General features: G+C 48.7%; 2 protein-coding genes across 23 annotated transcripts in view; both read right to left on the reverse strand.

Annotated features, from left to right (window-relative positions):
* Window positions 1-23,949, reverse strand: part of LOC148224908 (uncharacterized) — a 403,359-nt gene that overhangs the window by 40,382 nt on the left and 339,028 nt on the right. For 4 of the 22 annotated variants that reach the window (XR_015801719.1, XR_015801715.1, XR_015801713.1 and 1 more), the window contains exon 1: window positions 13,398-13,586. The exons of 5 other annotated variants lie outside the window; for them this stretch is intronic. Coding sequence is in view for 1 of the 17 variants with exons in the window: in XM_088160159.1 (XP_088016285.1) it covers window positions 19,871-19,995 (125 nt within the window). In the remaining 16 variants the exon portion in view is untranslated. Of the gene's footprint in view, window positions 1-13,397; window positions 13,614-13,642; window positions 13,661-17,425; window positions 17,757-19,085; window positions 19,996-23,949 lie in introns of those variants that run through there. 13 more of the 22 variants (XR_015801701.1, XR_015801705.1, XR_015801690.1 and 10 more) reach the window with 8 other exon arrangements.
* On the reverse strand, window positions 3,649-5,440 carry SOX1 (SRY-box transcription factor 1). Its single transcript, XM_014883234.2, has one exon. The coding sequence runs from the start codon at window positions 4,821-4,823 to the stop codon at window positions 3,705-3,707; it is 1,119 nt and encodes a 372-aa protein (XP_014738720.1). The 5' UTR covers window positions 4,824-5,440; the 3' UTR covers window positions 3,649-3,704.

A 23,949-nucleotide genomic window follows, 5' to 3' on the forward strand; every position in this document is an offset into this window, starting at 1 on the left:
AACTGCGCAGAGAAGGCACCTCGGCCCCGCTCCCATTCGCCTTACTCCCTGAATTTTCCTTCCTTTTACTGAAAATGAGATGACTTTTTACTTTAATTCTTCCACATACGTGATTTTAATAGCTCTGTCAATCATGCTATAGGAGGAACATTTAATACAATTTTAGATGTAATGTACTTAAACCATAAATCGCTTAAACCTATTCTTAGTTTTGCATATTCAATTATTCTCTTATATATAACTCTCATAGCAAAAAGCCCGAAGATATAATTATGTTACTGTACCTAACCCTAACTCATCTGCCTAGGAAAGTTGTTTTGTTTAAATACCCAAACGTGAAGTTTAATTCAAATTAAACTGAGCTGCCAAACCAACCCACAGACTACGAACAACAAAAAAATTCTGTCCCGATGATGTCTCCAGGGGGTGGGATGGGTGGATAGCTTTTGGTATTTCGTGGAGATTCTTTTGTTGTTGATTTTGTTTTGTTTTGTTTCTTCGGTTTTTTTGTTTTTGTTTTTTTAGGTTTTTGTGTTTTTTGGTTTTTTTTAATATGTTTGGTTTTAGGTTTTGGTTTTTTTGAAGGGAGAGAGAGGGTGGAAATTCGCAGAGTGAACTGTATTTCATTGAAAGGCGGGCTGAGGATGTTTGAATCTTATTTGAATATTACCGACATTGGGTCTCTTTAATCTCCTTGTGTTGAAAGTGCAGGTATTCCTATTATTCTAGGCATAACGCCATTGAACCGCTAAACTGTGATGGTAGGAGGGAAAACTCATTAAAAGGAGCTTATTTAGAGAACTTTTTTTTTTTTTTTTAAAAAAAAAGCACTTCCCCATAGTATTTCTGCTGTTTAGACGCAAATTAACAGATGTTTATTTGCTTTTCTCCCTTGACCGCTCCAATCCTCCTGTTCCATCAGTCGTGTTCAGCGATCTAGAATCATCTCGCTGTGATTTTTCTATTCTGCATTGTGATTAAATGTGATTTTTTATAGCTATGACCCTTAAAGAAAAAGGCACGTAACAAGGGTGCATCAGACGTATATATGTCTATATGTGCACATGTATACACACACACACACACACACACACACACACACACACACACACACAGAGTTCTCTCCGGTCACGATACTATCTATGGTGTGTACAGATATTTACGAGCACATGAAGAACAGCACGTTTCAAGAAACAGTTCAACAGGTACCCAGGTTAATCTGCATACCTGAAGGTACGGCTATTAATTTTTAAAATTTCATCTAAGGCTGTATTTGGCTGGAGGTGACTAACACCGCAGAAGGCTTCCCACAGGTTCCTGCTTTCAGTATGCTCTATTTGGCAGCTGAGCATTTCCAAAAGTCGCCTGCTGACTGTCTGAACCCGCACACGCTTCCATTTTAATAAAGGCTCGAATAGTTTTAAAAAATAAAAAAAAGTTCAGGCTGAAATCAATAGCCAGCTTCCATGAAAATTTTGCGTTCAGTATGAGTGATTTATACAAAATTATCGACAGGAGTCCGAAGAATTATGTATGTCAATTGACATGTCAGCATTATAGAAGTGCAATCTCTTACGACGGACCAAACCCGCTCCTCACTAGGTAACTAAAACTTCACCACTCCTGGATGGATGCTGTACCTATTCAGCAGAGCTAAAAGACGAACAGTCCTACAGCCTGCCGGGATCAACATTAAAGTCCTGGAAGTTAATTATTTTTCCTTTTGTTTAAGCAGCTATGACTATTTAAAAATTCATATGCTACAGTACTTTACAGCAAACTTTTAATTCTAACATATAGAAAAGTATCTCTCAACAGCTAGAAAAAAAATTTAGATTAGATCTCAAAGCATTAAACAACATTCTGCAACGAAATGACACGCATCGTTTTGCTCGACAGCTTTCGCACCAGTCGCTAAAAATGGGGGGCGTGGGGATGGGGAAAGGGGAGAAAGGTCTGACCTCGCCGCTCCCCGCTTGTCCCCCGGAATGCTCCGGAGGGATGGGATTGCTTTTCGGGCTTGAGATTTAGAGGTCGCTTTTCCTTTCGGGAAGCGCAAAAAGAAGCGCTTTCTCTTTCCGCGGTGTTAACTAGAGGGAAGTGCCGTGCTGGACGGTGTCTTCTCGTTTCCCGGGGAGGTGGGTGTCCCCCGGGCCGCCGGGAACTCCCGGCCCAGTGGGGGCCCTAGGCGAGCAGGGGCGGGCAGCGCTCCACCACCCCCAGGGGAAAAGTTAAGGCCCCGGCAAGGTCCGGACCACCAGCCCAGCCATAAAATCCATAAAATGAACGTTCACGGCTAGAAGAGTAACGCAGTAAACTGCCTTCCCTTGCAGTAGGGAACGAGTATTAAAATAAATCTACCTTCATCCCTTCTGATTTACACAGGTTTGGGAGCATCGACATTTACTGCAGATTGCACTTCATTCTGTTTGCTGCCTCTGCTTAGAACTTCTTTCCCAAAATCTAGGTTTCCCTGCTGTGTTTCCAGGCTAACCATGGTAAACACCACTATGTTCTCCAGTTAGCTTTTCTTTTTATACAGGTGACTTTTTCCGCTTTGAAATTTATTTAACCAAAACAAAACAAAAACCAAAAAAACCCCAAACAAACAAACTAACAAAAAAAAAAAAAAAAAAACCACCCACAAAACAAACCACCAAAAAAGCCCAATCAATCAAACAAAAAAATAAAAAATCAACAAAAAAAGAACGCATCCTTAAGATTTCCGTTTAGCCGAAAGGCTTTTTAGTAAACTATGTACACAATCTGATTCCCTTCATACTGCCTAAATAAAAATTATTTCACAATGCATTTACAAGAAATGATACAAAAAGAAAACAAAATCAAAGAGAAAACAAACAAAAATCTCCAGATACAATAAAATTTTACGAACCCCGGGAAAAAAATAGAGCTTACAAAACAAAACAAAAAAAGTTTTATAAATAAACAAACGAGTAACAAAAAAAACCCCCAACCCAACAAACCCGCGAGAATATCTACAAAAACTTGTAAGTGTTCTTTTGGATTTGTCTTAGTACATGAGTAATAAATGAGAACTGTTTCCTCATCAACTTCGAGTTAATTAGTCAATAAAAAGCTTTCGCAAGAAGCGATCCGTGACTGAAATCGTAGCGGTTCCGCGCGATATAAAAGTTGGCATCACCTACAACTTTGTGTGTTTATTATTGGTATTTTTTTTCTTTTCGCAGCCGTTTCCCCCCTTTCTCTCTTTCTTTTTCTCCTCTTTTGCAAATAAACCCTCTTTGTCTCTTGGGTGAATGATAAATACTGTACAAAAAGTCTCGATAAAACACAGAAGTTCAGTCTAAAACTAGTTTCATAAACTAGTCCGTCTAAAAAAAAAAAGGTGATTAAAGCAACCGTTACCTTTTTTCTCTCTCGTTATTATTATTATTATTTATTATTATTATTACAAGAACATCAAAACATTTCTGTACAAAAAGGAAGGGAGAAAGAAAAAAAAAAAGAGAGAGGCGGGGGAGGGCGGGAGGGAAGGGGCGCGAGAGGCAAAAATAAGAGGGGGGAACCTGGGAGCGGGGCAGGAGCGGCGCGGGGCCGGGGCGCGGGGCCGGGGCTGAGCGTGCGGTGGCAGCGGCGGGGCGCGCAGTCCTGCAGGCCGGCCCGGGGCCGGGGCCGGTGCCCGTGTCCGTGCCTGCCTCCGGCGCTCCGCAGCTGGCGGGGGCTCAGATATGCGTCAAGGGAACGGTGCCGTTCACCCCCGTGCTGGCGCTCTGGTAGTGCTGGGGCAGGGAGTGGAGCCGGCTCTGGGCGGCAGCGGCCGCCGGATCCCCGCCTTCCCCGGCCGGTAAGTACATGCTGATCATCTCCCGCAGGTCCCCGGGGCACGGGGCCCGCGAGTGCGAGGTGACGGGCGGGCTCACGCTGGGCTCCGACTTCACCAGCGAGCCCAGGGCGCCCAGAGCACCCGAGGAGGCGGCCGCCGCCGCTGCCGCTGCTGCCGCCGCCGCCGCCGAGTTCTGGTGGGGCTGGGAGCCGTAGGGCAGGGCGCCGTAGCCCGAGGGCGAGGCGCTCATGTAGCCCTGCGAGTTGGAGATGGGGCTGTACTGCAGGGCACCCATGTCGTAGCGGTGCATGGGCTGCGGATTGTGCGGGTGGTGCGGGTGATGTGGGTGCGGGTGGTGCGGGTGCCCCCCGCTGCCCGGGTGCTGGCTGTAGGCGAGCTGCGCCTCCTGCATCATCGCCGCCGCCGCTGCCGCCGCCGCTACCGAGCCCGGGTAGGCGCCGTTGGCCCAGCCGTTCATGTGTGCGTAGCCGCCGCTGGCCGTGCCGCCGGGGCTCTCTAGCCGCTGCCCGACGCCGCCCGGGCTGACGCCGACGCCCATGCCCACGCCGACGCCGGCCGGGCCTCCCCCGGCCGAGCCGGCGCTCAGCAGCCCCCCGGCCAGCGAGTACTTGTCCTTCTTGAGCAGGGTCTTGGTCTTCCGCCGTGGCCGGTATTTATAATCCGGGTGCTCCTTCATGTGCAGCGCCCGCAGCCGCTTCGCCTCGTCGATGAACGGTCTCTTCTCGGCCTCCGACATGACTTTCCACTCGGCCCCCAGGCGCTTGCTGATCTCCGAGTTGTGCATTTTGGGGTTCTCCTGGGCCATCTTCCGCCGCTGGCCCCGCGACCACACCATGAAGGCATTCATGGGTCTCTTGACCCGGTCCTGGTTCGCTTTGTTTCCCCCGCCGCCGCCGCCGCCTCCGCCGCCTCCCGCTCCGGTCTGCCCCGAGAGGTTCGTGGGGGCCTGGGCTCCGCCAGGGGAGTGCAAGTCCGTCTCCATCATCATGCTGTACATTCAAATAGCTTTTTTACTTTCCACCGGTGCCAGACGTGAAAAATGAATCAAACATAGAGGAGCCCGGGAGGATGGGGATCGAGCAAGGCGAAACCCGTTTGTATCTAGGTAGCGACCGCCGTGCGAAAAAAAAAAAAAAAAAAAAAAAAAAAAAAAAAAAAGAAAGAAGAAAATCGCGAGGAGAAGAGCGATCGGCGACCCTGCCGGCGAAAAACTTTCTCCCTTTCGCAAATCACTTTCGGGGATCGGCGGCGACGGGGGTTCGAGCTGCTCAAACAGGTGCACGGCAAACTTGCTGCTTCACTTGGCGCGGCGGGAGGAGTGTGCGGAGCCGTCGGCGGTGTCCTCCGCTCGCCGGCGCTCCCCGGCAGACGCGCGCACACCCCTCCGCTCCCGCTCTTATCCTTAACGGAGCTATTTTTTTTTTGTTCTTTGCTGCTAACTTGGAGAGAGGGAGGGAGGGAGGGGAGGGAGCGTGTGTGACTTGCATCCGCTGATCGCAGGTGAACGGAGAAGAAGAGAGGAGAACCCACCGCCACGCGAAAAGGAGGCGGAAAAAAAAAAAAAAGTATTTCAACGTTAACTGAAAAAAAAAAAAAAATGCAGGAGGAGGATCGGGGGAGGGAAGGGGTGGGGGAAGGAGCCCAACCAAAACACGCGCCGAGCCCGGCGGCCGGGGCGCGGCGGCACAGTAATTTGCTGGCGGTGGTCTCCCTCCCGCGGCCCGGGCGGGACGGGCCGGGCAGGGCCGGGACGGGGCCGGCACAGGAGGAGGAGCCGCGGGCGAGCGGCGCCGTAGCCATACGGCGCGCGCCGAGCCCGCCTTAAATCGCCTGGCGGCGGCCAATGGGGGCGCGCCGGCGGGAGCTCATTTGCATATGGCGCGCGCCGAGCGGTGACGTGCGCCGGGGCGCGCCGCGCTCGAGGAAGGGGGGGGCGGGCGGAGGGGCCGCGTCCCGCCCGCGGCCCCCGACGGCACCCCCGGGGCGGGGACACCCCCTCAGCCCCCGGCCACCCCTCAGCCCCGCCGGGCATCGCCGCAGCGAGCCCTGGCGCCGCGGAACGCCCCGTCCCCGCCGGGCGCGCCCCTCACTAAGACGGCCGTCGAGCAGTATCTCGAGGGGCTGAGGCGCCCCAGGCTGTCCGCCCCGCTACCGCAGCCGTGCGAGCGGCAAGCAAACACGCCTTTTCCGCGGGACTTCGTTCTGGAGATTTCTCCGGAGCCCCCTCAGACGTCTCTCCCAGGTGTTAAAACTGCTCCTAGGCCCAGGCATGCGGAAGAGGCTGGATGCAGTCGTTTTTCACTTAGTCCTAGGGGAGTTAAAAGCACCTGCGTCTAAAGAAGGTACACGGAAATATGTTATCTTTGTATATAGTAAGTACAGGTGTATGATTTTTTTCCCTTGAAAATATTAAAAGACTACCTTTGTGCCCTGGCTGTCCTGTGAGATTATAGTAATTTTTTGGGGGGGTGAAAACAGTCCACAAGGAGATTCATGCTGCAGTCTTTAATTGCAGCCATAGGAATGGTAAGTCCGTCACACAAATGCCCATGCATGTATAAATGGCCACCCCCATAATTTTTGCTAGGTGGGGAAAGGCACACACAGCGTGCCTGCTCTTTTCACCGTCCGTGTTAATTTTCTTGGCCCTAGTGGCCATCCAAGACTGGAATCACACTGCAACTCCCCCAATTACTGTTATTACCACCAGAAGTTTTCTGCAGGAAGAATATGCACTGTGCACAAAGCACTGGTCTTAGACACTGGGTTAGGATTAGACTTTCTCTTTTCTTTCGCATTTTCAATGACTGGTCATGATAATCTGGATTTGCTGGGGAGAGGAAAGCGCCTCTCCATTTCTGACAGCCGAAGGCTCAGCCTGCTTCCAGCCTTTGAGCTCAGTCTGAGTGATGCTGTTAACTCGGGTGTTGATGCTTTTGGGAGGACATTATTGTCTCCCAGTCAGCCTTAAGGGTGCAAAGAGGGCAGGGGAGATGGTGCAGGAATGGACCCGTGCTTCTCCAGCTGATAGTTTCTCAAGTTGCTGTATCTGCCATGGCAAAGTAAGGGAGGCCCTTGTGATTGCTAAATTATGTATTGAAAATACCGCTGGTTGGAATAGGAGATGAGGGAGAAGGGGGAGAAGGTTCCTGCAGAAAGGCACATTTCCAATTGGATGGCCAAATGAAGATATGAGGAGTAAAAACTGTGAGATAAGATGACATGGCTTGCAAGTGGCATGGCTTACCCACCCAAGGCCCTAGTGATATTTTTCCCTGATGTTTGATAGAAAGGCACCTACATGCCTCCTGACATATAAATGAGTCGAATCGCTGTGGGGCAATCCTTTCCGGATGAGTCCTATGCATCCTGCCAGCCAGTGGACCCCATGGGAACACACCCTTATCCCTGCGAACTGGGGATACACACGAGCTGCCTTCCCCTTCACGTTCAGGGAAACTGTACTCGAGGCTGAACTTTCCCTTCCCTGGTGCAGAGGCAGCTACTAATCCACACCCTCCCGGGGCCTGCCCCCTCCTGGACTTTTTCCCGATGTGGGGCTTACCCTCTTTCCCCTGACCCCCGTAAAATAAACACAGAATGCTCCTTCCCTCCTCTAGAAGCAGCCAAACTACCCAGGAACACGGTGGCGAGGAGAAACGCGGACAGAGAGCAGGATGGGAGGATATGCTGCTGCCCTGAGTCCCTCTGGCCTGTGCCCAGAGTGCACCCCGCTCACCTTCGGCCAGGGGGAGTCTATCGATTGAATAAAAACAGTTCAGGGGGCCAGGCAGGGGGTTTTCTTCCGTGGTAAATGTAGTGCAGATCTCGATTCAAGGGACAAGGAACTAGGTCAGGCACTGCTGCGAGTGTCGTTTGACAGGGCTGCGGGGCTGGGGTAGTGCAGGCAGGGGCTGCGCCCGGAGATGAGAAGTCCTTGAGCTTTCCCCTGCAGAAAGTGGGATTGCAAAAAACCAGGAGTCGAGTGGTGAAGGGAATAGGTGGGGGCGGCCGGTAAATGCTGGGTAAATGCTGCAGGGAAGTCAGAGTGGAGGTGGAGAGGAGGTCCCGCACTGGGAGCAGGACCAGGAAGGGCGAAAAATCCGGCCGCGGCCCCCGTCGCCCGCTGGGCCCGAGGAAGAGACAGGTACCGGCGAGGGATTCTCACAGGCCGGTCGCAGTGACGAGTGCCTCCCTCGGCCACGGCTCGCCCCCAGCTCCGCGCTGCGAGGTGGGACGCGCCTCGGCGGGCGGTGCCTCTCCCCGCTCCCGGCTGCGCCTGGAGGGCCGCCCCCTCGGGGCGGGGGTCGCCCGCCGCGGGCCCGGCCGACGCTGTGCCCTCTGTGTCCCCGCAGACTAGGAGGGGGCGGTGAGGCCGAGCCCGGCGGCCCCGAGCAGGCGGCGATCGCCGTCTGCTGGCTGCCGCCGTGCCTCCCTCGCACTCGCCCCGGGTCGGGGCTGGCGAGCGCCAGCCCTCGCCGTGGCGATGCCGTGGGGAGATGCTTGTGAGAGATGCTGCCTGATCCCTCGCCAGCCCTGTCTGAAACGTGAGGCGGGAAGGGAGTGGGATCGCTTGCAACTCCTCTGGCGCTTCACTCCAAAACCCGCTAGCCAAGAAGGAACTGCAAAGCACTCCCTCGCTACCGGGATGCCATTACCTGAGCCAAAGCGAGCAAACTGGGAAGGAGCAGAAAGGGCAGGCAAAGGAGAGAGGGGGAAGCATTTTCCTGCCTCGGTGACTTGGCAACTCGGGGATCACAGCTTTCTACGTGACCTGCTTGCTACCCAGTCGAGATGGAATGGTTGGAAAAAGGGTGCCTGAATAAAGTCCCGCTTTCTTTTTCAGCGTTAACAACTGTTCTGTGCCATCCTACAGCCCCAGTCCCAAATCAGTTACGGGCTCTCTCTGTGTTTTGTTGTCTTTTCTCAGCTTGCTGGTTAAAAGCGTATGGAGAATCTCTGGAGCTTTCGAGTAGGGGCTCACCCTGTGAACGGTACTCACACATATAATTCAAATTTCACAGCTGACCTGCTCTGAAAACCTCAATCAGCTTCTAATTGAAGGGAAAACAAAATATTGCTTCCCTACAGCAGAGCTAACGATTTAATCATTATATCAGACATTATAGCTTTTAATTAGGCTAATGCTGATACTGTATGGAAAGAGATAATTCAACACAGTTCTTGATGAATTCTGTAATTGGGTTAACGGAGGAGCAGTTGGGGGAAGAGACGTCAATATTCAAGCTGCGTCTATAGCCACCAGGTTTATGAATGAAAGGGAAGGGGGAAAAAGGAAAACGGGGCGGGGGGGGAGAAAGGAAAGGGCTAAAATTCCCTGACGAGTAATGTCTCCCCCCTTCGCCCAGGAGAGCCGTGCCAACCAACTGGAAGCGTGAGGAGAGTAAGGGCTGTCCTGCCGCCGCCTCGGCGCGCTCCGCTCCCGGCGCCGCTCCCAGATAGCCCGGACTGCTGCGACACCAGCGGGACCCGAGCGGCGGCCTCGCTGCGGGACCTCGCTGCGGCCCCCCGGAGCGGCTTGGGCGGGGGTCAGTGGCTCACAGGCCGCTTTCCCTCTATCTCCACGCCAACCAGCGGGTCGCCCTCTGCCGCGCTGGGAGCACGCAGGAAGGGGGCAACCAGGGCCACCAGCACTGAGACTGCCGGGGTGCCCCTGGGCAACGTCGGGAGCGTGGCAAGGGAACGCCGAGGGTGGTACGGGACAGGGCCAAAAGGTTTTTGAAGTCCTAATGAGAGCAGGCAGCTGCCCTGCACACAACCGGGCGGGCTTGGCTCGGCTGCCGGGAGCCGCCCGCCCTGCGGGGCGCGGGCACTGGGCAGGGGGAGCGACACGGAGCACAGGGGTGTGCTCAGGGCCAGCCTGCTCCGGGCAAAATCAAAGCGGCCGGAGGACAGGCTGCTGCTCCATGTAGGTACTTCCACTTATTTATGTATTTATTTTGTAATAAATTTTGTAGTAAATAAATAAACTGATAGAAGGGCGGCTGAAGCCATTTTTCTAAAGGAATTCTGCATCACCGCTCTTTCCACAGCGTCAATAAATTGCTCTTTTCCGAAGAGTTTGTATATCCCAACCTTTCTATTTTCTCTCCTTCCTTTCTAGTTTTTACTGGCTTTGAAAAATAAGCTTTATATTTCCATTGCGCCTAAAAGAAGTAGTATCGATCTCCCCCTACGTCTGATCTCCGCAGCAGCCGACGGCCACCCCAAGGCGACAGTGGGTCCCGGCGGGCGGGTGTGCGGGGCTGTCCGGCATTGCCAAGGGAAAGGCGAGGCACATCTCGGTGGGACGGCGCGACGGTCAGACCGCGCCTAAGCAGAGGTTTTCTTTCCCCCTTCCTCTTCCCGCCAGGACATTCTGTGTGTCCCTCGCCTTGGAACGACCTCGATCCTTCCCCTTGTGGCACTTTTTCGGTAGAAAAAAAACAGAATCGTGCCTTTGCGAAGTTTTGCCAGCAGGAGCATTTTCTAAAATGTTTGTTTATGCTACGCATCAGCTCGACTTCCAGCACAATATTGTTCCGAAAGAGGAATATCCTGTATTGTGATCCATCCTTGTCTAATTTTGTTAGTAATTACAGTAAAATTGAACAAGTCATTGATAACATTCCAATGACACAACTGTAATTAACAGGCTGAATATACCTTCTTACATTACACAAAAGTTGCACTTTTCAATTCTGTTCAGATTTTTAAATTTCTTTTAAAATTATTATTACAAAGGCACACGCCGAGAATATGTGCTGATCAGCATCTCGCGGGAGATGAGGGTTTGCACTGTCCTATTTTTCACAGTTTGGGGTTTCTACCTAAAAGGATAGCCGGACCATTTACTTTTTACAGTCGAGTTATGGAGTGGTCCTTTAGACAAAAAGCCCCACACCAAGAAACAAAAAGAACCACCAACAGAAAACCTACCCAGCAATTTACTTTCCACCATAAGAAAAATATTTTTAAAGAGTTTAGTTTTGCAACTGTAAACTTGTAAAGAAAAGGAAAAGCTACGGGGGTGGAGAGTCTGTCGGACTAGAACGACATGCGGAGTTATTACGTAGTTAATCTTTAAAATTGCGCTGCTGAAATGTCAGTCACGGAAAGAGAGCTTCTCAAGCCCAAATGCAGTATCCCATTTACAGCAGGGCAGCCTGGATGGTTATGTCGTGGCGCGTCGCTCAGAACACCATAAAGGTAATATTTCTGGTTTGCATCCTCGTCAATTATCCCCAAACTACAAAGACATCATTCAGGGCAAGTCAGAAGGAATTTGTGTAAAAAAATAAACGAGGAAAGAAAAAAACCCCTAAATAATATAGAAGCTTCTTTCTTGCAGGCCATCCTGTTATTGCAAATTAGATTAGCTACGCAGGCTTCAATATAAACATGACATGAGGTTCACAGGAGAGCGAAAGTATCATCCACTCCAATCTCTCCTTTCATCGAAACACCCCACACAAATTACATCTTCTCGTTTAATACACCTTTCAATGAGATTAAAACATCACTTTGACACGGTTTCAAACCTTTTCGGTCGCGCATTCAGTGCTTACTTAGGAAACCAGCAAACAAGGGCAAAACTAGAAACAGCTAAATAATCTCAGACCACTGGTCTGGAAATTAAAGGTGCCCAGAGGAGATACATGATCCTCTTGCTCCATCCAGTGCAGCATTCTGGCCATGGGAAGGCGGATAGCGAACCCCAGTGAAGGGAAGAGAAAAACCCGGTTTCTTTCCCACCAAAGAGAGATCCCGGTTACTTGGTCGGTGTCAGGATCCCGTCTTTATCTGGCTTTTGGAAAAGGGGTGTTTGTCATCTGTTTTTCAGCAGATCACTGACTGTTGCTTCCCACTGTCCTTAAATGTGTTCCCTAGTAGTCATCGTAAAGCGGGATAGTAAACAAACCACTACTGACACCTTCAGCAAACATGTAATTTACAGCAAGGACTGGCAAATCTGAAAAAGGTGCTGGGGGGGGGGGGGGGGGGCGAGGGGAGGAGGCAGGCAGGTTGTTCATAGACTGTCCTGTTCTAGGAATAACCCCGCTTGCAACTAGCTGGGGCTACAATTTATCTGCACCACAGCCTGACCCGGCCCGCAGCCGCTGCAGGGCGGTAGCCCCCGCCCCCGGCCGGACCCCTCCTCCCCGGGTGGGAAGTATCCTCGCGGAGGATGCTTTTCTCGAGGTGGACATGTCAATTTTTGCCATAGGGTCAGTGTGAGCGGGCGGCCCACGGCGGGGAGGGCATAGCGCTCCCCCCGGGCCAGCAGCGGCCGGTCTGCCCCTCCATGGAGCCCAGACCAGGAGCGGCAGGCGAAGACGGGGCGCACTGAGACGCTGGGGCAGCCTGGCTTGGTGGGAAGAAATCGTAGTTCGGCATCTCACTGCGTGCCCGATACTGTGCGTTTGGGGACAATTTGCAACCGCTCTCCCTATCCCCATCCATCCATCCATCCATCCATCCATCCATCCATCCAAACCCCCACCTCCCCATTAACAAAGAGGCTTTCAAAACATAACCTTTTATGGCAGTCTGAGGAATCAATGCGATAAAACGGGGTTTTAATGGGTTAATTGACTGGAGCCGCTATCATGTTTAAACACCTGTTTCTGAAAAGAGATTCAGCCAAAACGCGTCCCCTCCCTGATCGATAGATGTACAGCCTTGCTGCATTGCCTGTTGATCGACCTCAAATACCACCGTCAATTATGAGAGGGAAATGCCATTTCACCTTTTTAAAATATCCCAATACTTTATAGCAATAGCGAGAAACTCTACAGCCACTTTGAAACTGGGGAGGGAGGATAAGACTCTGGGTGGGACCACGCCAGATAGCCTTAACCTCCGGGCTGGAACTCGGCTTCGAGAGGCTCGGCACAACCTTCCTGTCGAGAGGTCCCGGCAGCTGTCACTTTCATAGAGGACCAGATCCGGGGATCCCCGTTCCCTGGGAAGATCGAGCCGGGCTCAGCCCGGCCGCATTAGCAGTGCTGGGAGTCCATGTGAATGCACTCTCTCCCAGGGGGAGAGATTAAGCAGGCATTAGTTGTAATAGCTGAGGGCTGCTCTGCCTATTGATTTCCCTTTTTTTTTGGCAGTATTAATACAGCCAAGCCCGCCGGTCAGTCACAGCGAAATTGATTCTTTGCCCAAGACACCTTTCACTAAATGGCACCCGCGCACCGACATGTTAATTTTGGAACGTGTAAGCGGAGCGGGCGCTGCGCGCTCGGGAGGCAGCGCCGCCGCCCCCGGCGCCCTCCCCGCCCCAGCCCTCCCGCAGCCCCCTGCCCCTGCCCGGCCGCCGCTTTCCTTCCCCGCCTCAAAACCCACTGAGGCGTCTTCCCCAGAAGGCGGAGGGGGGCAGCCCAAAACGCTGTCACACCACACCCGCACCCCCCCAAATCCGTGTCACAGCCGATAACCCAGTGACTGCAACCGGCTCTTCCCTCCTTGAAGCAAAAGTAACTTGGAAGCCCTCCCCTCGCCGGCTTCCCCTCCTCCATTCCCAAGACAGGGTGAAGACCCCCTCAAAAGTTAGAGGCACACTTACAGTTGCTCTTCCAGCTCCAGCCTCCTCCCAACATATCATCTGAAGGGGCAGCCTTATTATTATTACTTTTTTGGTTTGTTTTTTTTCCTCTGCTCTAGCCTAGCTCACACCTTCCTCCGACCGTGCCCGCAGGTGCAGGGCAGAGCGACACGGAGCCGGCGGTCTCTTCCTCGCCCCTCGCCCAGCCGCAGCTCCCAGGCGGCTGTGCCCGAGCCACGAGTGCCCGGCGACACACGCACACTCACCATTCGCGCTCTCTCGCTCACTCGCTCTCTCTCTCTCCCCCTCACACACACACGCGCACGCACACACATACACACCGCACAGGAGAGGGGGAGAGAGGGAGAGCGGGAGACAGAGAAGAAAATGAAATTTATTATTGATAGAAAAGACTTTAAAGACAATTTCAAGTTATTGTTTCGGTCTGGAGAGAAAAGAACAAAAAAAAAAGAAAAGGAAAGGAGGAAAAAAGGAGAGGGGCTTTTCTCCCCACCCCAACATAATGAAACGCCTTTTGTGTGGCACCGAACAATACCAAACAAGTATTCTAATAAATAGCCACTTTTTTGTTCCGTCGCGGCAGTGAATAGAATTGAGCAGTTGGTTTGAGAGCAGCTGGAGCGCCGCGCCGAGCGGGGAGGTGGAGCCCGGAGCCTTCGTCCTCTCTCTCTTCCCCTTCCCTTTTCTCACATGCACTTTCTCCTCTAACCTTGCATTTCTGCCTCTCCGCTCCCGCTGGGCCACTGTCCCCTGCCCCTTTCTCTGGGAGAGATGCCTCCCGGAAGGGAAAAGCCACCCCTAAGTGCTCCTTCCCGCACCTGTGTGGCACCGCGGGGCTCCCTGCGCCTCCTCCCGACCCTCACTGCGTCTGCCTCGGCCGCCCAGGACCCTGCTCCTTCCCTCTGCCGTACCCTGAAGGTCCCCGGCCGCCCAGGGACCCCGCTCCGGGGGCCCCCGCCTACTCTGCCTCCGACAGTTCGGGACCCCGGAGGCTCCGAGCCCAGTCAGACCCTCCTTTGTTGACAATAAACTTGGATTTCACAGGGAGGCTCAGAGTCCCCCTCGGCCCTCTCGCTCCCCCTCTCACGGCCTTCCCTCGGGATGCAGACGGGCTTTGTCAACCTCCCCCTCTCCGCTCAGGATCGCTGCGGAGGGTCCGCTCTTCCTCCGCCCTGTACCGCTCATTGCCATCACCTCCCCTTTTCTAGACAGCGTCCTTAGTTTTCTTCCGGTATTTTTTTTCTTCCCTCCCTAAAACACTTTTCCAGTCCCTTTCTGCCAACATGACAACCGCTTTAGGAAAGAAAGTCGATAGAGGTTATTAAAATGGACACAAGTCAACTAAAGATTTTCAGGTAAAGCTGAGAGTGCCCCGTTTTCCGTTCTGCTCCGGCTGTGCGGGTGTGTGCCTGCCCGTCTGTGCCGAGGATGTGCGGCGGGGAGGGAGGGAGGGAGGAGGAGAACAGAGGGATGGCTTTGGCCGCCGGTGGAGCCGGCTGTGGATCCAGGCGGGTCGTGGCTGCCGGGGCTGAACCCTGCGGGGAGATCAATGGTACCGGGGCCAGAGCGCTGGGAACGGACACCGCGGGCAACGCCTATCCTACGGCCGGACTGTCTCCTTCTTTTATTAGGGGGTAGATCTAGTCCTCATTCGAAAAATAAACTAATACATAGCCCCCCACCCCCAACATTAACCTCCGATTCGGTTGCCAGCCAGAACCTTGCTTGTCTCGCAAAAGCTGCGGGAAGTACCTGAGTTTCAAATAAACCCCAGTAATTGCTGCAAAGACTCTTTAGCATGCAGGGGTTGCCTCGTCAGCTGTTTTGAGGTGCTCAGTCACATACAATCATTAGAGATGTTGCAAAAAAAAGCAGATTGCTTTTAAGTTTAAACCACCGTTGCCCTTTACAGATTCGTATACTGGGGCTCGGAGGGGGAACAGGGCAACAACGGACGGGCGTGTATTAACGACCTGAATTAAATGTTTCATCCTCATCCTTGGGGCTAGAAGTGGGAGAGACATCTCGGCCAAGGCTCAGCGCTCGCCCTCAGCTAGAGCCGATCCTTGCACGTCCTTCCAGAGCTGCCCAGAGGGACCCCTGGAGGTGAGGGCAAAAAGCAGGGGAGGATCGCTGCGGGAGTGCTGGGATGCCCTCGGTGTCCCCTCCCCAGAGCCCGTCCCTTTTCCCGGGGGGGTCTCGCTGTGAGCCGTGCCCGGCTGCGTACCTCTGCCTGCACAGAAAATTCCCCTCCCTTCTTTTTCCACCCCCCTCCCTCCCCTCTCTTTTAAGTGGATTTTTGCTCTCACTTCAATAACACGCCGGCTCTAATTAGCTGCAATATTAAGAAACGCTGCTAAATGACAGTTTTATCGGGTTTGTGCAGATAGGAGGAACGCGGGGACCCAGCGAAATATCCACCCAATGCGTTTGGCGCTGGATCCCCGCCAGCAGCCACCGCTCGCTCTTTTTATATGGAAAAATGGCAACATTTTGGAAAGCAGCTTTAAAACTTTGACTTATATTTTACATGCTAAATAACGGGGAGAATGGCGACAGCGTTACAGAAAGCTTCAACCCTGCAAATATTTGAATGGGGCTTTTTTGTAAAGTAGAGCAGCTGTCAGTCAGCTGGCTTTGACAGCCTGCCACAATTTTGTCATTTAATAGTGGGTGTTAGGCTAAGTGCAAAACACTCTGGCAAACAGATGTCAAACCTACATCTCATATAAATGGGGGTTGTAAAATTGAGTTTTAACCCACATATAGGGTTTTAAAAAGCGGTGCCAGTGTGTAAACTGTATACAAAATAAAGATGCTGACAATCTCCCGTGTGGGCTTGCTATTTAAAGTAGGCTTATTTAGAAATCTGACCTCCAAATTATGCTAGATCTTCCTACATTTCAAACAGTGGAATATGAGAACAGTGCTTGGGAAAGTCGAAATTAAGGACAACTATGATGGCTTGTCGAAAGGGTCTGATTGCCGTGTGTACGGAGAAACCAAGGCTCTTAATTCACTGAACTTGTCGTCATTCTTCCAAATCTGAAGAGAAGGAAGGGAGGAAGGGAAGAAGGGAGGAAGGGAGGGAGGGAGGGAGGGAGGAAGGAAGGAAGGAAGGAAGGAAGGAAGGAAGGAAGGAAGGAAGGAAGGAAGGAAGGAAGGAAGGAAGGAAGGAAGGAAGGAAGGAAGGAAGGAAGGAAGGAAGGAAGGAAGGAAGGAAGGAAGGAAGGAAGGAAGGAAGGAAGGAAGGAAGGAAGGAAGGAAGGAAGGAAGGAAGGAAGGAAGGAAGGAAGGAAGGAAGGAAGGAAGGAAGGAAGGAAGGAAGGAAGGAAGGAAGGAAGGAAGGAAGGATGGATTGATTTCCGGGGCTGTTTTCTACAGCGGGACCTCCTGAGGGATTAAATTTAGAAGAAGGCGGCAGGGAAGGAAAGACCGCAGACGCAGGGAGCAGGCAGCTGCAGAAGCACAAACTCTGTGGGGTGAACGAGGCACCATGCAATGAGGTGGCCAGACCCACTGCAAAGGGTGGAGGGCATGTGCCCAGGACATGGCAGGAGATTGTGAGCCGTAGCAGGAAAATATTAGTCACAATTAATTTCTTCGGAAGTTACTATCAGAAACATGAGCTGCTTTTGCTTTTGAACTCAAATTTCCAAGACTTGTATCTTCACCGAGATGTGGTTTTTCCCTGTACTTTGAGGGACCTTCCTGACAAAATTCCTTTTAGCATCTAGAAACTATCTTAAGTACTTACACAAAAAATTGTTCGTTGCCTCAGCTGGTTAGGACAATGCAAGAATAGTAAAGATGCTAATTCATTGCACGAATGATATTATACGAATTATATAAAATTCCCCAGAATTAGTCTGCACCCACATTATCCTTTTGGAAGCTAGACATGTAGCTTCCTAGACAAGTCGATATGAGGGGATTAAACGAAACATTTAATTGGAAAGAATTGTTCATATTACTAATGAACCACAGTTTAAACACACAGTCAGCTGATTTTCTTGTCGAGCACTCACTTGCAATATTTGCACTGTCCTAGCTGATGTTAAATGAGTAGAGGAATGCACACGGGGTGATTATTGATCATATGCAGTTACTGCTGTTTACATTTAAATCCCATTTGATCCGAACTCTCTTCACGCTCTTCTCCAAATCCCCAAAGCTCTGCTGCTTGATTACAGAGCTTTCCTCTTTGCAGGTTTTTGTTTGTTGCTTTGCGGGGGCTTTCGACACTTAGTTTGCAGAACGACAGTGAATGCCTGAGCCTGGCTAATCCTGCCGCAGGTGTTCGGGCAGCCCGGGGAGAAGGGGATGTGCGCAGCCCCCCGCCCGGCGGGAGGTGCCCCCGCTCGGTGGGCGGCGGGCAGCGGCCCCCGGCCGCAACTGCGGGGCTGCAGTTCGCACACCGGGGCTGTCGGAGAGGGGCTCGGAGCCTTCCTCAACCCTTACCACGACTCCTGGGTCAGTACAGTAGACACTCTGCTGCCGTGTCTGATCTGAAAGTTGCCGCTCCAGAAATCCCAGATTTAAAAAAAATATATTTAAAACACCTCAGCGGTTCGCCCGGAATGCTCCACGCTGAGGGCACCGGGGACTCCTCGGGTTCCAAGCGCCAGACCCGAGGTAAGGTCTCTTCCATGCCTTGACAACACCAATTACAGCTTAGCGTCGGATCACATCATCAAAGAAGAAATAAGGTTTTATTCTGGAATAATTGTCGTTATTTTAAATCAATTGTAGCTGCAACTTTGATGGGCAGCGGGGCTGGCTCTGCGGCTGGTCCAGAGAGGAGCCTGGACTGTCTTTATTCAATTTCCTCATGCAGAAAAATGCCTGTAGCTGTTATCCAGCCCATTTGCCTGCAAAGAAAGACTATGGTAGAACGTGACTCTTATTTTCAAAAAAGTAAGTGACCAACAAAACTGGGAAAAAAAATTATTGACATCCTTGAGATATATTAAAAATCTTCTCTTGCTTCTTAAAAATTCTGTTACCTGAAATGTATTTGTTTTTTTTTTTAACCAAAATACTTATATGAGTATTTGACTGCTTTCCATCATAGACACAGCTGTCTCTTTTTCAGCATTCCACCATGAAATAGTTGCAAGCCTCTGAAGTCAAAATATAACTGATATAGCTAAATATTTTTTCCTAAATGCAGCAGTTTTATCAAATCTTGAAATTAAGTCCAGTGACAACCTGTATGTCCTACAATTGCTCTGGAATACAGATCAACAGCTCTTCAACCGCAGTGTCATGAGAAATCCAGGCACTCAACTTGTATTTATTCCATTACTTCAAATATTAATATTAGCATGTTTGCAAGGCAGAAATATCATCAAACAAATTCAAATGGTAGAGCTGGGAAATTACTAAAACTGCATTGGAAATGTAAACAAAGATTATTCCAATTTTAGTGTTTAAGGATTAAATGGAGTTTGTGCTGTAGACAGGAAAAACAAAGTTCACCAGAATTGTGTCTCCCATGGGCTTGCCTCCCGGGATTGCTGTGGAATGATGCCTGATCCATACTGGAGTGAAATCAGAGGGAAGCTACGACTTCTGTAACATGCAAGCCAAAAAAATTCAACAGGGAAAATAGAATTGTTTGTGTTGCTTCTCTCATTTAATTTTAGAGCCGTGGATAGTAATGGAATTGTTTTCTCAGGTGGGTGGTTTTTTTTTTTTTTTTTTTTTTAATCGAGGTGGAGGTGGTTAGGTCTTAGGGTCTTAGATTTATTTCCCCTTTCAATAGGGTCTGAAGCTGAAACCACACCATTCAAGTACAGAATGTTTTCTGCACTTTTTTCAGGACCAAAGTTCAAAACAGTTTTTCAAGTGGTTTATGAGTAGAAAGTATGGAATGAAGATTAGGTTATCCCATTGCAATGCAATCCAGTCATTTAATGAAATCATCAAAGTTGAAGGTAGAGCTTTAAAATGAAGCATGGCTTACCATCAGGTTTAGCTTCAAACAGACCGAGTCAACCTCGCACTCCTCATTGAAGAATGAAGTGTTTAGAGACTATCATCATTGTCATGAACCCACCAGAACATGTTACAGCTTTAAGAAATCAGTTTCTGAGTATCCAAGCATATGTACCAAAAGATCAGATTTTTGGCAATGGCAGAAATGGTTGCACACATTTTGTATATATTTAACATCATATATTTGTATTTCCTGGGGAAGGTGACATTATATTTTCCATTCGATGTCCCAGCAGTATATGCAAATGAGGATATATATTTTCTTCTGCTTACTTTGTAGATGTTCCAGTGCTGGAGAAGTTCCTTCTCAAATCATTGAGATGAGTAGATCACAATGAGGTATATATTGTTGAGACAGTGACTGCTATGAAACTATTCAAACCTTTCAGCTCCTCTTCCAGTGAGGATGATTCACTTTCCCTGCTTTACCAGGACTGCCCCTGGGTTACCCAGGGGGTTAGATTGCTGCTCTGTCACATTAGGTCCAGCCGTGCTGTCAGCTTACGTTCCACCAGTGTCCCAATGCTCTGATTGTTGCTACTGCAGACATCTGGGGCTTTTGGCTGGGATGGACATCTCATATCTTTTGTGAAAAAACCTGGAGGAAGGAGAGAAGATGGTTTTCTCCAGAGTCCTCTTCTCAAAGGCAAAATATGGATATGAGCCAATCTGAGCTGGGAGTCATGGACTCAGGCCCTGCTTCAGCTCTCAAAAGCTGTTCACATGCATTGAAATAATGCAATCAACTGGCTATTAATGACAATTAAGAAACAGCCTGAGGTTCCTGCTATGTCCTTTAGATTCCAGCATTTGTAGGGATCCAAGATATTTAGACACAAAATTGTCACTAAAATGAACATAAGCTCTGCATCTAAACCCCTGGACTTATATATCCTTGAGCTGAAGATGTGAGACACCTGACTTAATCTCCCCAAACCTTCACTGAACCATAGATACACTGACTACTATAGCACATAGGAACATCACAGGGAACTGTGAGAACAAACTTGCTAATACTTTTAAAGAGACATAAAGAGGTAACAAATGGGCTCAGGATTATCATTACTATTTATCACCATGACACTCACTGGCTGGGAAAGCAGGAGATAATGTTTAGAAAAATCTGAAGAATATTGTCTTGTTTGAAAATATCTCTGCTACTAATGTGATGACTGTCTAGTGGAGTTGTGGTTGCTGGGAATTCACACACTGATTTTGTGGAGAGATAAAAGAGTGGAGTTTATATGGAATAAACCCCTTTTGAATAAAACAATCTGCATAAATGCTTTAAGAAAGCCTATAATTATGATAAAAATGTTGCTCAGAGTTAAAATTATGAAGCAATCAAAATTTATAAACAGTCTCTCATCGACTTTTAATCATACTTTCTCATATACAAACTCTAGAAAACATATAGTAGCAATATATAACAATACATATTTTATTTTTGGTAATTTAGGATGCCATGCCATTCTCTTTAATCAGATAAAATTTGTCTTTGTCTAAAAGCTCTACAGTACTATCCCTAAATGTCAAAAAAACACATGAAGTTCTCTAGTTTTATATACACTTATCTGGGCTCTTATCCTGCTGGCAGTTAAACACCTCCAGAGAGGTGTTGTGCCTTGTTTGGGCTAGATCCAAAACTTTCTTTGGTCATATTCCCACCAAGAACCTCTGGATCAGGGCCTCTACTCTCACTGCCTGCTCTGAAGATGATCACTCAGTGTAACACAGGATTCTACCCACACTTCCCCTGAAACTCCCTTGTAGACATTGCTCTTCATTTGTCATTCATTAAGGAGAATGCTCAAATTATATCCATCATGTAGGACTTGGATAGCAAGAGATATTCAAAAGAAGGAATATTTGTAATGGGAACCTTGCCAGCTTGAATGGTAGCCTACCATGTTTATAAGCTCCATTGTTTCCTTTGAGCTGAACTAACTGAACACATTTGGGATTCATCCTGATAGTAACATGTCTCCCTTGGCAAGTTGTAAAATTCACTGGTATTATTGTGTTATGAAAAATATTATCACAAATGTGGTCAGATAGGTCATTATAATGTAATATTTGCTTCAATAAATATGTGTTTTTAATGCAGTATTACTAGATTCTTTTCTGGAACACAATAGCATGCAGAGTATTCCATCTGAATTCCTTATGAAAATGAGATCTATTGAATTGACTGGCAAAGGTCTTATTGATAGGTTAACTGTTTGACCAGAGTGAACAGCCTTTTCTGCTAAAACATTGATTCAACTGCTGCTTTCAGCTAGATATAATAATAATAAGGAACAACTGCCCTGAGTTTCACAAGGTTTACACCTTCCAAATGGAGTGTGAAATCATGTCTATAAATGCACGCTTTCAATATTTTCAAGGGGTGACACCATTCCAGGACCTCCTATTGATTCCATTTGTCTTCAGGTCCTTGTGAGCTCACTCCCCTTTCACTGGCCAACAGCCTGAAACAAAAGTTGCCAAGTGGACTAGTGGGGAGGAGAAGGACTGGAGAAGTCTCTTTCCACAGTCTGCAGGGCAAAACTCTAAGGGATGTTCATCCTACTGATCTGTGGAGTGGTATGAATACTTTGTGGCTTTTTAAAAGAAATCACACTGTATTTTATATGAATTCTGCATGCTTGAAGAGGAAACATTTTGGCTTGGGAAAGTGAAACCTCAGCTTGATCCTCAGCTAGATGATTTAGATGGCAGTTTTTGAAGGACAGAGAAGCTTCATGCATGCAGCTGATGTGCATTCTCTGATAGTGTTTGACTATCAGGCAATGGCATTCTTGGATATGCTTGCCATGATCCTGCCTATGCCCCAAATCTAAGCACAGTGCAACTTCCTTTTTCAACCAAAAAAACCCCCCTATTTTCCCTTTGGGACTTTGTGATTTTGGGAGACACAGGCAGTTTTTTTTCTTCTTTTTACAGCCCAGTTTTCTGACACTTGGCCCTACTAGGGGTTTACCTACAGAAAGATGGGTAGAAGTTACTTTCTGTGATTAATATGACTATTCATTTAAAAGACTTCTTTACTATGAAATGTCTACATTTAGAAGTCTATAATCACTAAATATAAACATTGACTCTCACTTTGTGTCTATATGTGGGCCTAAAAATGTGGTTCTGTTTCCAGCTGAGACAGATGAATGTCATGAGTGCTCTGTGTAGGATGCAGGGCAAAAATACTACAACAAAACCTAAACAAACTCAAAGCACGAAACCAAACATTTTGTACACTTACATTAAAATTATATTGAAAATTGGGAGCATGAACTACAAAACTAGGCTTCTTTCTGTTTTACAAACCGCAACGTCTGTTAAGAAAAATGAAAGCATAATTGCAAATTGGAATTTTCTGCCTATTCTTACATCAACATTTATGTTTTTCTCTTATCATCTCCCACATGTAAATGGAGCAGCTTCCTAACCCTCTTGTTATATATCACATTCAATGTAACAGTTGAGCAAATTCTCCAATTGTGGTGGTATTTGCTTTCACAGACATGGAAAGCAATTTGATGTGTCCTTTTAATGAGTCATTTTCATGCAAGGAGAAAAACAGTGGTTGGGGAAGTTCCTAAGGCATGCTGCTCATTGATTTTAAGATCTCCTTTTGAATCTATGTTGCTTAAAACCCATTTTGTTTTGTCAGAAGGGTTATTCAAACCATCTTTTCTTCTTACTCATAAGTTTGAAGAACTCCATCTTCCTTTTAGTCCTCTGCAGGGGCTGCAATTATGTCACTGAATTGACTTTGCCACAAAACAATGAAGTAAAATTCAAGGTTTAGTTTAAAAAGTTTTTAACATTTGGGTTACTAATGGTAATTGCCAAAATGTTTGAAGGATGCAAAATCATCTGTTCATGATAGTTCCAGGCAAGATGGAGGTCTAGTAGGGCAGAAGGTCTCTTCATGTGTAGCAGGTGTTGGCTCTAAACTATAATGGTGACAATATAAATGTAATTTTTTAAGCTGTGCTCCTGTGCTGATCGTTTCAGTGGTGTTTTTAATGAACACACAAACCTACTTATCTTGTTTGAATTCTGAATCAGACAAAGGGTGGCTTAAGAAGAAAATTAATTGCAATGGATAGTTTCTTTAGAGGAACAAGGAGTGTGGGACGCAACAGAACAGCCATGAGAAGAACAGATGAGCCAGACCTCCTACACTGGTCATTGAAGCAACTACAGTGGTCATCATAATCCTGCCTATGGTCACATGTGCTCTTGCACCAGGGCTCATTTGGGGTTTAACTGACAAGATGGAGAGATGGACATACTGAGCTTTCAAGCACTAATAAAGGAGGGCCTGAACTTGTGGCTACATTGGGCCTCATGAGCTGTGCCACACTGAAGAATGTAGGGTGCTTTCCTACCCTTTGCTTTGGTGAGACAACTCAGACATAGCCACCTCCATGACAGGGGTAGGTTGAGGTACACACCATCCAATCCCCGTGTTCTGCTTTTTCTTCAGATGTGCTAGCAAAGAGCTGTGGCATGTGTGGCACTGAGTCCCCTCATCTAAAGCACTGAG

Source organism: Sturnus vulgaris, chromosome 2 (assembly GCF_052056855.1).
Source record: "Sturnus vulgaris isolate bStuVul1 chromosome 2, bStuVul1.hap1, whole genome shotgun sequence".
Lineage (NCBI taxonomy): Eukaryota > Metazoa > Chordata > Aves > Passeriformes > Sturnidae > Sturnus > Sturnus vulgaris.